The sequence below is a fragment of the Neopelma chrysocephalum genome, unplaced genomic scaffold, assembly GCF_003984885.1.
Source record: "Neopelma chrysocephalum unplaced genomic scaffold, ASM398488v2 Primary Assembly neopelma1_22b, whole genome shotgun sequence".
Classification (NCBI taxonomy): Eukaryota; Metazoa; Chordata; class Aves; order Passeriformes; family Pipridae; genus Neopelma; species Neopelma chrysocephalum.
This window is the reverse complement of record NW_020897690.1, coordinates 12,368,567-12,383,095: the sequence shown is the minus strand read 5'-3', so window position 1 is coordinate 12,383,095 and position 14,529 is coordinate 12,368,567. Positions and strand designations below refer to the sequence as shown.

The following is a 14,529-nucleotide window of genomic DNA, read 5'->3' as shown; positions in this document are numbered from 1 at the left end:
ACTTGCATTGCAAAGACCTATTGTGCTATGATGAATGTCAAAGGAAGAACAAACAGTTGAGGGAGAATGCAATTGACAGTCACAGAAACAGACTTCTGCAATAATTTGCAGATTTCAAATCTGTATAAAAGGCAAAGTTGTCTTTTACCACAGCTACGGAATATATTAGGTTATACACTCAAAGCACACAGGAGTTGTACTACAACAGTGCAAAGCATAAGGCACTTTTAAGTACCTCATACAAGAATAAGTGTGACACTGGAGGAGGGAAAAAAGCACAGCATGAACTCTTAGTGGCTGTTTTGTAAATCTCAAGAGGCAGGGCTGACCTGAGGGTGATTACCACTCCTTACCACTGCTCCGGATGACTGAGTCCCAACTGCCTTCTAATTTTTTTCCTGTGCATTGTTGGACTGCCACTAAAACCCACAGAAATAAGTTCTGACACCTCTTGAAAGCTGAACTGTGCTAAAAGTGCATAAGAGGTTGATACATCTTAAATATTTGTTTCCAGAGAAACTCAAAGCAAGTTAGTTCTTATTTTGCATATTAACAGAGACTCAAATGTAAAAATGTTTATTAGCACAAACCAAGTGTATATGTCTGAACATTTTGCAGGGCTTATGGGGTTGAGCACAGAGATCATTTAGCTGACTGAGTCTGTAGCATCTCTTTACATTGTAGCTTTCCAAAGCCACTAATTTAAAAGAACTAGTATCATGGTAATGTGTGTAAAGGGCTTCCATGATATACACAGAGTGCGCAGTATTTCTCTCTATGGTAACCATATGATGAGCAAGTCACACAAATCAACATGTTCCTCTGCAGATTTCAGGTGTAGTACTGACAAGCCTTTAAAGTAGTTCTAACTACTTCAAAGCTGAATGAATGAATTTGGGCTGTGACAATGCTTCTTGAATGTAGTTATATTAACATAATGGTAAAATTCTGACAGGAGGAAGAGAGGAAGATTTCAATAATACAACTGCAGCCAGTCAAGAACTAACATAAAACACAAATTTGCATTACAAAAAGTCATGGTCAATATTGCATACAAAAATCTTAAGTCCTACCTTCAACTTCCCTGTAAAGTATTTAAAATTTCAATTTATCAAGTACTTTTCAACTTTTTTTTGCTCTAAGAAACAATCACAGATGTGTGCAGTGTTTTTGCTATGGAGGGAATAAGGTTAAGAACAGCCCTTCTCCCATGTTTAACCATGTCCATATGAACTACCACTTTGTTCAAAACTTCAGAAGGGACTATTCCAAGAAACGAAGCAATGTGACAGACCTTAAGTAACCATACCCTTAAAATATTACTATAATTTCAGCAAAATAAGCAAAAAGATAGAGCTTGATGTCTCATCTCTACAAAAGCATGATAAATAAAACTCAGGCATCAAGATTTCTGAAGTTCCTCTGCTACCAGCAATTAAGGTTAAATGCTCAAATCTAAACAGCTATTTTCCCTCCAGAACACCCTCTCTAAAAGCAATAAACATTCCTCACAAATTGCTCCCTTTTCTTCCAGTAGTAGAAGTCTAGCTTTTTGGATTAATCATACATCTAGAAACCGGTAATGGTTTCTTGTAAGGTAAGACTTTTTTTTCTCTTAAAGAAAAAAGTAAGTATTTGACTAGTCTTTTAGTGTATGCAATACATTTTGGCCTAGAAGAAATGTCAGGATCAAGCTGTAGAACTATTTTCTATGCAAACTTATAGTAATGGTTTTATTTATACTAAATTCCATATTAATTTATACTAAATTCTATGTTAAACACCGAAATGAGAAGTTCTATGCATTACATAGGCAGTTGCCTACGAGTGACCCACGATGACAACTGAGTATTTTTTAGCATGCTTCATACACTTCCAACAGAGTGAGGTTTGATAATATTAAAAAACCCACACATATACACATACACATGATACTTCTGGGTGGAAACAATAATAATTCATGTATTTTCAGAGGTATAACTGTAACTCTTAGTGGTAGATATTCTTTTCAACTTTTTCTCTATCCAAAGGGTGCATAATTTTACCTAGGACTACAGACAGTTTAAAGAGTAGTAGCAGAAAGAATGTCAAAAAAGCAAATATATTCAGTTCAAGTCAAGTAAGTGTGTTAGTTGAAAAATACCTTGCCAATTCTATTACTGAGTCACCCTGATATGAATGTAAATGAAAAATTTAGTTTCAAACTTTTTTTTATTAAACTACAATAAAAAACAGTCTTATCTCATACAAGCTTGCCAACACAGTTTTCTAAGAAGAGCAAATATTTTTATAAGATGTTATTGGCAGGAATTTAGCTTTGGTTACATTGCTTTGATCTGTATCTGTATCACTAACTTCTGTGGATGTAGTCTATCCTAACGCAATCTGCCTACCACACTTGGTTATTCAGTGCTGACCTAGTTTTAAGTACTGGCTAATCCTGATTTCTGCTGTCAACTTTTTTTAAATAGTTACCAAAGATCAATATTTAAAAGCTAAAGTTGCAATCCTGATCAGTAACTAGAGAACAATGATACAGATGTCTTGTTTCTCCAAAGCTTTTCAAGTGTAAAAGTGTAAACAAATGTGTGATATTATGCAAATTCATTCTTCTAAGAGCATGACACTAACAGATACAAAGTGTGCTTCAAGCAGACTGAATGCTTACTTTATTCCAATTAAAATTACTCTGATGCTAGAATTCAATATACACTACTCAGGCTGAACACTGTCTTTTTCTGGAAAAGTACGCTGTTTTAATTCAACACAAACAATGCTTAAGTAGCATATGTAAACCCTTCAAATTTTCAGGCATCATACCCGTCTGTTTTGTTTAATCTAAAAGCATGCTTGACGGAACCATAACAAGTTTTTGGAAAACAAAACAAAAAACCCCCCTTTCAGTAATTGTTGAAAATAATGACAAATAAAAGATGCCTAAGTGATCTGAAATGAAGATCACAGGCTTCAAAATGAAGTATTGGAACAGGTTCAATAACCACCAAAACCTATGAAATATTCTATCTTTCAGCCTGGAATTAAGTTTCTTTGTTTTTATTACCTAACCCTGAAACAGAAAATTTATCTACACAAAGCAACATGCTTTTTCAAGTGGACTATAATTTTATGATTCATAGTGATGACATGTCTATTGCTATGCTAAAATTGATTTTTTTCTAAAACAGAAACTGAAGAGGCAAAACATAAGTAATATTTTCATTATTCTAATATTGGCTTGGTCTTTATTTCTAGGTCATACAGAAAGCTGACCTGTCACAAATAATAATTAACACTGATTTTAAGTAGTGCCAAGGACTGTTTTGATAAACAAAATATGGAATTTTTATATAAAGGTTGAAAAACTACAACAAAATCGGGGGGGGGTACAATTATAAATTACCCACAGGTGAAAAAAAACCAAAAATGCGATGTTGTGTCTTTCTAAAAGTAAAAGTTGATCACATGTCTCATCTAATCCTGAACATACTTATGTGCCAGCCCTGCACTTTGCATGGGCATTTCTCTTCTGCTGCCTGAATGTAGTTGTATTTAAGGCCTCTGTCTTTTCTTCCAAATTACACTGGAATTGGCTGAAGCAGTTAAAGTCAGTATCAGTAAAAAAGGAAAAGCAAAAGCAAGTGAGAGTGCCCGAGAGAGGAAAGGAACACAGTCAAGTGCAAACACAACCTCAGTGCATGAGCTGTGCTTCCTTAGGAAAACAGACTTGTCAGAGGCTGATCAGAGTGAGCTGATATGTCCTTTCTTTAGTCCACTCAGTTACTCCACAAGTAGCTGTACTCTAGATCCACATAGTGTGAAACAGGTCAGTTAACATGCAAGGTATCATACACATACGTAACCTGAAGAAGTAAATCATTATACCTTCTATCAGGTTATACATGAAGTGCAAAAATCCACTTCTAATGCTCTTCAGTTAGAAAATCTTCTGTTATTCATTGTAATGAATACATCTGGAGCACTATTATTAAGAAATGGAACCTCTAACAGCATAGAAACTCAATTTTCAATTCCCATGAACTGAATAATCAAAATTAATTCCTCTGCATGCCAAGCCTAATGGTGGTAGTGATAGTAAATTCGGATATGTGTAACAAACAGTTGCCTTTGCTATTATTCACCAGGTGATTCTAGTATTAAATATCCTCAAGCATTATAAATGTGCTAAAATTCTAAATGCAAAACATGAAAGCTATAATAGGATAAACCTGCTAGCAAACACAAACTCTACACTGTCAACAGAAAAGTAAACAGACAGATAAACTTACATTGGCTTTCAGTGCAGAATGATCCATCTGTATTTCAAAATGGGTGTTGCTCCCTTTGCCTTCCCCCCCCCCAGCTAATGTGTTTTGCTGAGGAGGGCTAAGCCTATATAAAGTCAGCATCAATTTTTGAAATAAAAAAAGCAGCAAGCTAAAGCGCCATCATCATCTTTACCTCTTTCACTGGCATCATCGACAAGGACGATTTCTTCCAGCATGTGTCGTGGTGACCGGTTTATCACACTGTGAACAGTTCGTAGAAGTGTGCTCCAAGCTTCATTGTGAAAAACAATGACAACGCTCGTTGTGGGAAGGTTGTCTGCATACACCTTCGTTTTACACCTATAAATAAAAATAAAGCATGCATTTGTGAAGGTCAAGCCTTCAGTTAGAGCTGTCTGAGGTTCATCTCTGAGTATCAATATTAACATTCCTCTATGCATCAACTGTATGCAAAGTATGGCAAAGGAGCAAACAGTGCACAGATTCATATCTTTACCTATCAACCACCATGACTTCCACGCGTACATCTATGTATTCCAATCTACCGCTCCGAAAGAAGAACATAAAATTCAATAACCCATTCTAGAAATCAAACAGACATCCATACTACTAACAGAGTATGGTAACAGATGATTTACTTCTGCTACCCGTTTTGTGTAGTATGTTCAGATACACTAATCCAAGCCCCTCCTTTAGGCCTCCATTCCCTCAGAGGGCAAGGGGGAAACTCTAATAACTGTGACTGGGACAGAAAGGGAATGGAGAGAGAGACACAAGATAAAAAATGGCAAATTTAAACTAGGAAGTAAATGTAATAAAGGTATATAATGAACAAAACTAAATAACTAAAAGAGGTAAAGAATTCTGGATACAGCTGATGTTTGGAAAAAGCTGAGACTAAACGCATACTACCTACAGTACCAGTGAGTTAAATATATTTCATAATTTAATGTGATTATATTACATAAAAAGCAGAGTTTTCCCACTTCATTGTATAAATGTTTAAGTGCTACAAAGGTTCATCAAATTAAAAGAGAATTATGCTCACATGCCAAAGTTAGCATGGAAGACCATAGGTCTAGCTCTGCTAACAGTATATACAAGGCATTGATATACTATGACATACACTCCAAGTAATTCCATATTCAGCCAACATTTTTACATTCTGCAATGATATTTTTTAAAACAAGAGATATTTTCAGTATCTTCTACAAAAATCAATACACTGTACACAAAGTACTGATCACAGTTCTGAAAAAAGGCAATTCTGTTCTAAAAAGATAACCACGCAAATTTAAGTGTTCCCTGCATAGATCTGTTCCTCCTGCACATTCAAAATCACACACAACTACTTACATAAGATTTGATAGTACTAAATCTTTTAAGAATCAAAGTTAAAGAGATATATATGCACATCTCAAACACAAGGAAAAACATTGAAGCAGAAAAAGAAATATATTCAACGGAGCTGCATTCCAACAAAAAAGCTTTTATTAAATCTCAAATTTTTGAGTCAGGTCACTGTAATGTAACCTGATCCAAATGCTACTAAAATACATTAACAAGTATTCATGACTATCATCCTAACAGCAGCACAGTCCCAGCGCTTGAGCAGTACACAGTGAATATCCTCTACCCTAAACATACAAAAACAATACTGAAGGATCAGCCTGCTGATACAGGATCGTGGTGTAAGCATCCAATACCATGCCAACCAGTGAATGTCAGGCAGAAGTAGGCTCCCAACATGAATATTTTATTTGCTGGATAACTTGGCTAGCCAGAGCTCTTCTCAGAGAGAGCAGCTCTCACAGCACATTGGCATTTCAGCTCTGAGGTGGTGACAAAAGCCCAGTGTGCACAGATATCTCAGAAGAGATCAGTAAGCCCGGGTACAAACAAAGAATATCTGCAAGAGCTTCTGTGGAATCATTTTCCATTTCTAAGAATTGAAGCAGTAAGATCAGGCACTATCTGTCTTCAATATTATACTTACTTATTACACAACTATGGTCAAATTTAATTATTTATCACACTGAACTGAACATTATAAAATCTTTACGAAAATCTGCATATATCTCTGTGTTATCCCAATTTATTTCGCGTATAAAAAAAATTGCAAAGCATGCCAACTGAAAAAGTTATTTCTTTGGTATCCCTTGAAAAACAGAATAGCTTTTCAAAATAATGCTATGAATTTCAGATGAAAAATTTGATCACAAGCCAAATAATTTTATGCCCATGTTTGCCATTTGTTCAGTCTACTTTGCTATTTTAAAAACAAGATGTTTTATTCCTTCTACTGCACTGCTCCCTAGACCAGAAGATAAGTGTGTCTGATTGTAGACCTCAGCTACAACAGTAATACAAATCCACTGATTGCTCCTCCACTTTTTGGAAGAATATTTGTAAAAAAAAGTCAAGAGAAGCCTGTTAGCAGTTCTCTATGAAAAGCAGTAACAATGTGTCATTCACCAGGAATATCATGCTGGGGTAGCCACAGGATCCACTACTGTAGTATGAAATCTCTCATCTCCAGTCTTGCCTTTTATCATGGTTTTACAGAAGATTTTATTTCACTGAGCTCAAATTAATGAACTGTTATAAATGTCAGCCACATGATCAGGGACTACAACGTTTATATACCATTACACTTCCTGAAGTATAAATATATTACAACACTTGAGATCTGTCTTTGAAGGGGAACTTTTTAGCACCAAGAGGAAGGCTTCCAAAATTTTTTGGGGACAACCCTGCCCCCCTGCAAGGCATTCCTACTGCCCTTCTTGCAGAAGGTGAACATCCTCCTTGCCATAACGAGGTGTGCCCATTCTCACCCCCAGAGATCAATGCTTTCTGGGGTAAGAATCTAAGAGTGATCACAGTCTGGTACTTCGTTGCTGGCTGGGTTTAAACCATGACGCTCGTTTACCAAGATGTAAAAGGCTGCCATGCATAACACAAGGATGTTTCACAACAAAACCGGCTTGACATTTTTGAATGCTCTTCTTAATAAAGTGTTTGGTATGAAATTATTCTGGAAAGATTCACTGATGCAGGCAGGATAAATGAAAGAACTAAGAGTATGAGATCTGGGTTTTAATATTCCTTTTACTTGCCTCTCTACATATATCTTTTAGCTATATTTGTACAAATTGTTGTGAATACACACAAATAAAATCTCCTGTTTTTAATTTTGAAAACACTGATAACTCCTTCCCCCCCTGGAATATATCGCTGCAGAACATAAGACAAATAAAATAGAACACTTGATGCTTGTGATTAGACATTAGCATTCTATGTAAACCTCATGTTTTATTCTTATTAAAAAACATTTAAATTAAGAATCCTTTTTGTCTTTCATTTGTAAACAAATTACCCCAGAAAGGGAGTACTATAGAATTTAAAATAAAGCATTAGCTTCAACCAACAGTTATGCAACGTTAGAAGCAGAATATAACCGTGAGAGGTATGACACATAGGCTATGAATTAAGGACAATTTGAATTTTAATGACCTACTAATATATTATGTTCTTTTTGTTGAATCACAGCTCAAACAGTTTTAAAATTGAGTGCATAATATTAGGAAGGCATACCATCTCCAGTAATTTAATGAAGACTCCAAACAGCAGATGAGAATATCTACTCCACATGGAATGCATCATCCTTTCCTTAATCTACAGCATTCACCATGAAAACTCTCAGCTAATATGACTCCATTTATTATTTAGATTGTGGAAACTCCCCAAAAATGTCAGACATTTTAAATACAAGCAGAGACTTACTATTACCTAAAGACACAGAAAAAGTATAGACCAGATTGTTAAAATACGATCAAGACAAAAATCCTAATTAGCCTACATTTCTTGATGTACGCATTACCATGCTCAAAACAATTATGTTCCTAATTTCATAGCAAGTCTCTATCTCGTGCACTGAAATCCCCCTTTTCAAGTTGCATTAGCCTTGTATTATTCCCTAATATTTGATTTCTTGCTTTCATGTAATTAGGAAATTGTGCTGGTTTTGGCTGGGGTAGAGTTAATTTCTCCACAGTAGATAATAAAGGGCCATGTTTTGGATTTGTGATGAAAACAACATCGATAATTCAGGGATGTTTCCATCCCTGCTGAGCAGTGCTTACACAGAGTCAAGAACTTTTCTCTTACTCACCTTACCCCACCAGCGAGGAGGCTGAGGTTGCACAAGAAGCTAGGAAGGGACAGGTGACCCCAGATGACCCAAAGGACATCCCATACCATATGCTGTCACACTCAGTATATAAAGATGGGGGGAGAAGAAGGAAAGCAGGGAGATATTCAGAGTGATGGCATTTATCTTCCAAAGTCATTGTGACATGTGATAGAGCCCTGCTTTCCTGGGGACGGCTGAACACCTGCCTGCCCACCGAAAGCACTGAATGAATTCCTTGTTTTGCTTTGCTTGTGTGTGTGGCTTTTGCTTTCCTGATTAAACTGTCTACCTCAATACACAAATTTTCACTTTTACCCTTCCAATTCTCTCCCCAACCCACTGTGGGGGGAGTGAGCAAGTGGCTGCATGAGGCTTAGTTGCCGGCTGGGGTCAAACCACAGCAGAAATAAAGTGGAAAATTACATAGGAAATAAAATTTAAATTGTCAAAGATTTTTAATGTCCCATCAAAATTAGATCTGAGAAAAAATAATTAAGTTTAGAAGCTAGACTTTTTAAAGTTGTTTTATGAAGAAATCACAGGACTATAAAGACATGACCCTCTCTGACCTCTGTAAGATGCTCCTATACATTCTTCACAGAATTTCATCTTTTTGCAATTTTGCATCCTATATTTAGAATATTGAGTACTGCATTCTGCTCTGGGGTCTCCAACGTAAGAAAGATATGCTCTTGTTAGAGAGAGTCTAGAGGAGGGCCACTAAGATGATCAGAAGGCTGTAGCACCTCTCCTACAAAGAAAGTCAGAGAGAGTTGGGATTGTTCAGCCTGGAGAAGAGAAGGGTCTGGAAAGACCTTATAGCACCTCCTAGTACCTAAAGGGGGTACAAGAAAGCTGGAGAGGGACTTTTTACAAAGTGCTGCAGTGATAGAACAAGGGAGAATAGCTTTAAATTGAGAGAGTAGGCTTACATTGGATATTGTGAGGATATTGTATATTTGCAAGAAATTCCTTACAGTGAGAGTGGTAAGGCAGTGGAACAGGTTGCCCAGAGAAGTTGTGGATATGCCCTCCCTAGAAGTGTTCAAGGTCAGATTGGATGGGGCTTTGAGCAACCTGGTCTAGTGGAAGGTGTCCCTGCCCATGGCAGGGGGGTTGGAACTAGAGGATCTTTAAAGTCCCTTCCAACCCAAACCATTCTATGATTCTATGAGAATAGCCTGGCCCAGTTCATTATAACTACATAGTTATTCCTATGTCTATATCTCTCCAAGAACACACGGCAGTGTAACAGGTCGGAATCCTTCATAAATTGAAATCAAATTTAATGGACTAAAAGCAAAAAAGGTAGACAGATCCTAACATACATCTGTATAACACTGCTAAAGGAGAAGTGACAGCAAAACAAATACATGTTGTTGTCCCTGACACCCTGTAGCCAGATTTCAAAATTTTAAACCCATTACAAAAGTTTTTAAAATGAAAGGCAAAAAACAACTATGAGTTTTGTTATACTTCTCCATTATTGTGACTCTTTGTGAAGGTGTTAGTTGAATCTTACATATAACCTCTGCATGCTTTACATGACGACATTCAGAAAAAAAAAATCTCAGAGAATTTTATTCAGTGGATTAAGTATAGCCACTTGAAAACTATCTGATGCTACTTCAAATGCACCTGAAGAGCCTCTGAATAAACTGCTTTCCTACTTTCTCTTTCAGCCCAGAGTACAAATAGTCCACAAGAGACATTACAAAAATAACCAGAAGAGACAACAAGCAGCAATTCTGTCCAAATAAAATTAAGTCATTAAATCTCAGAGTTTAATTGCTACTTCAGCACTATCTTGCACAGAAGGAAGACAACTTTTCATTTTGCACTTTCTACAAGACGACAACCATACACACTCAATCCTCCTCCACATCTGGCAGAACTGGAAGCCTCTCTTCTCTCATGCCAGTGAAGGAATAAGAAAAAAGACACACTTCACCACTGGAGGGACAGAAGAAATCTACTAGTGATCACACATGATCCTTCAGTTGAACCCATCAGAAGGTGAAATTCTTCTAATACCTATCTGCTCTGCTCAGTCACCAACCTGGAGGTCAATAAACCTTACCCACTCTAGCCATCGGCACACACAAGATGCAGACACGCCAGGAACTCGGGACATTACCCTTCGCTATCCTCATGCCACCTCTCTTTACTGTTAGTTCTCTGACAAACACCCCAAATGTTACCTTAAAAAAATGCAGCCATCTTATTACAGAATAGCATTTGGCATTTTATGAAATTATGAAATTGTATTCACGGATCAATTTACTTAGAAATTATTCCCAAAACCCAAGATTGAGTGCTACATGTTTAATATTGTCAAACCTTAAAAGACAAATATTTACATTCTTAGCAATGATCTGTTTGCACACCCTTCAGTCATGCTAAATCATTTCTGAAAGTAAAAAAAAACCCAGGATTTAATATTCAGATAACTCTTAAATACTTTTGCTTCATCGGCTAAAAAAATCACACCCCAAACACAAAGCTACAAACAGGGTAGAGGTCTTGTAGGAAATCAGTTATATGCTACCATAATGTTTATGCAATGAACACAATGAGGAAAATCTCATTCACTGAGACAAAACATGAAATAAATTGTAGGTAATTTTCTAGAAAGATGAGGTCATAATTATATCCTGCATTAGAAATAAATGCTGAATTTCTAAATACTACAGGACAAATCTCTACCCCTTCTGATACTGCCAACATGTTATTCTCCACAGAGGAGAAATCAGAGAACAAGTTAACATAGGAACATATTTTTTTTAATATGGGTTTTTCAAAACAAGGCCACTCATGCCTAACTAATCGTGAAAATGAAGAGACTCAGACACTACCTGAGCCATGATATGCTATAACTGATACCAATTTTATTCCCAGATTCCACCAGTCTTTCAAAGAAACAAGTCATGAGCAATAATTTACAGTGGCTCAAAAACATTAACAGCAGTAAAACACATATGAAATCCTTGCTTTCTAGCCCAGTGCATGCAGCCCAGAGCACACTGATAAAGGACAGAGATGCAACAGAAGTAAAAGTGTCTCCTGTGCACTAAGCAGCTCAGTTGGGAAATCTCAGTGGGGCTCAGATTGATGCTTGTACATGCAGTATGACAACACAGTGCCAATGCGTTTTTGAAAGCTGTACTAGTAACAGATTGAGGTAGGAAGGGGAGCATCTTTAGTTATCTTACAAATTTAGTACAGTCTTTTATCCTGAATACTACAAACAGCAGTTATAAATAAAAACTGCAGTTACAAATAAACTGCATCTTAAAACTTAAATTTGACAATGACACATAGGAATAATCCAAGTCTTGCTGAAAATCAGGTTAGAGCTGAAGTTTTGAGGAAATACTACACAGCACAGCCCCTGTAATAAATCTATTTAATATTACAGAGGCAGTACAAGCAGCATACACTTCAGTATTAAAATATATTGAGAGTCTCTGGAAAGTAAGCATCCTTTGACTTGAAAACACACATTTATTGTCCTTTGAGGTTATTAAAGTTAATTCCTGATCGATAAAAAACAAAATCAGAAAATCTCAACTCCTCTCATGAAACCTCAGGTTTAATTACTGATATCTGATGAATATCACTGCAGTGCTATAAAATGTCAGTATTTCATTGCTTACCTGTTCATATGCCTGAAGTTACAGCCCACAATAAAGTTAATGTAACAAAGCTGAGGCACAGCTATGCCCAACAAAAAACCTCCTCTCCACTTAAATCATGGGTGAAACCAGTTTTGAAATAAGACTCTGAGAGTCACCCTGAAGCTGCTGAGACTGACCTACATTTCCATTAGAGGAGAACGCCCTGTAGTAGGGTGGCAGAAAAAGTGTCAAAACACTACAGCACAAATCACCAGGACTCAAGTCAAGGGGTGTGTTTCTGGTAAACACTAACTTAGTCTTTCCTGGATATAAGTAGCAGCCTCCTAATATCATTTAAACAAGGGTGTTAATAAATCCACTTCCTATGTAAATTTTAAGAATGCTCCAAGCTCCCAAATTGAAGACAATCAAGTTGGATAAAGATCTGATTTTCATACAGAAGCAAAACAGCTAAAAGGATTAAAAGCAGTACTTCTGAGAAAGATGGAATCACTAGCTGTTGTTACATGTCAAACCACGTTTCACTACAGACTTTGCATACGACCACAGCTTTAACTTGCAGCAGCACAAAGAGAAAGCACTGCAGATAAGGCTGCAACAAAACTTCACACTACCCTGAAGCTGCTTCTTCCAATCAAATCAGAATAATTCAGTTTAGAAAGAGGTCTTCATTTCTACAATTCATATCACAACTCCAATTAATCTTTCTGAACAGGTGCCTTGAATGCAGGCAAATCCCTTATTGTTATTTAAACATTTCAGTGCAGCCTGCTTAATTTCTGCCTTCAATAGTATTACATAATTTACCTGACATCAAGAGTATGAAACTTTCTTTTCTTCTGATCTCAAAGATTTGGATATAAGAAAGGTCGCATTATCTCATGAATCAAGTAGAAATCTTCTTTAAACCCTGAAAACAAAACCCAAAATGGTTCTTAAAACCATTGTGGTTACAGAATTCAAGCAGAACTTCACAAAAATAATAATAACTGCAATTGACTATTTCCTTATCCTGAAAGTGATCACAGCAAAGCATCTCTTGACAGAAGCAAAACCAGTTCTGTCCTCAGAGACTGAAATTGAACCTTAAGATCTCTAGACAAAACATTTTCCATACCTGACCTATCAACTTGAATAAAGTTCAGGATATGGCAGCTCATCCAAAATGGATGAGCATAACTAAGAAGATTGCAACTAAGAATGAGACTGCCAAGTGTTTGTGCATATATACATGTATATATGTGTGTGTATGCAGTATTAAGAAAAAAAAAGAAAAAAAAACCAGTTACAGGAAGCAAGCTGATTTTTAGAGTGACTTTTTTCCCCTCTAAGCTTTCTCCAGGAAAAAGATTTACAGGCAATTTCTTCCAGTTAACTCAATAAATCAACGTGAATAAGAACAATTCCAAATGTTGATTCTACAGGGGGCCAGTAACAAGCTATACGCACCACAAAAGCCAGATGAAAAAAAACATTCCTGCTTGAAAGGACAGTAAAGTCTTTAATACCTCACATGCTTTCAGACTTTCATGACATTGCTGAAAGTTACATTCCCGGTGATCAGGTCAGCAGATTTTCTTTACAGATGCCACATTAATTAAGAGCCTGGATTTCTAGCATGTATCAAACCGTTAAATGAACTCCTAAAGTCTTCGACCACCTATGTTGACAACTTTGCCCTTTTTTTATTATCTTTTCATCACTATTACCTGAGCTAAATGAATACCAAAAGTTCAAAAAGCATATCACAATTTATGGGCTATGTAAATCCCCATGGCCTTACGGGATTTTAATACACAGGTTCTGTAAGAAAGCTTTTTTTCTACCATATTGCACCTAATCTGGTGTGACTGTGGGCTGCTGCCAAAAGCAACAAACGCATGTTTCACCACTGCAGTTTTGTCCCATCCCCTTCTTTGCACCAGATCTGGTAGTCATACAGCTGCTGTGTGTGTTGCTTCAGTTTGCTGAATCAACAAAATATACTTTTTTCCCCTTTTTGGTGTCAGTGAATGTCAAGGCCACACAACGTTAGATAACGATCAACAGAAGCAGTGAGAAACTTGTTTTGTCTGCAGTCCACATTTACAGCAGATTATATGTAGTATAAAACTACCCCCTTAGCTATTCTTCTGAATTAAAATAACTAAAAGCAAAGCGAGCACACCTCCATAAGCCTCATATAGAAGCAAATACCTCGAGAGCTGTTATTTAAAAAAAACCCATGAAATGTCACATTTGAGTTGCAAAAGCACAGTCTTGCTTGTGTGCCTTTACTAGTTTTACTATGAATAGATCTACTCAAAATATTTTCTTCACACAGAGATTGTGTTAATTTTATGAACGTGTTATATTATGATTCAACTATAGTATCCTAAAGTATACAGCAAATAAGTTTGTTTTGAGAAAT

At 36.5% G+C, this 14,529-nt stretch overlaps 1 protein-coding gene across 3 annotated transcripts in view; it reads right to left on the bottom strand.

Annotated features, from left to right (window-relative positions):
* Positions 1–14,529, bottom strand: part of GALNT1 (polypeptide N-acetylgalactosaminyltransferase 1) — an 87,944-nt gene that overhangs the window by 18,542 nt on the left and 54,873 nt on the right. For all 3 annotated transcript variants that reach the window (XM_027680294.1, XM_027680303.1, XM_027680313.1), the window contains one exon: positions 4,459–4,625. In XM_027680294.1, the coding sequence (XP_027536095.1) occupies positions 4,459–4,625 (167 nt within the window). The remainder of the gene's footprint in view (positions 1–4,458; positions 4,626–14,529) is intronic.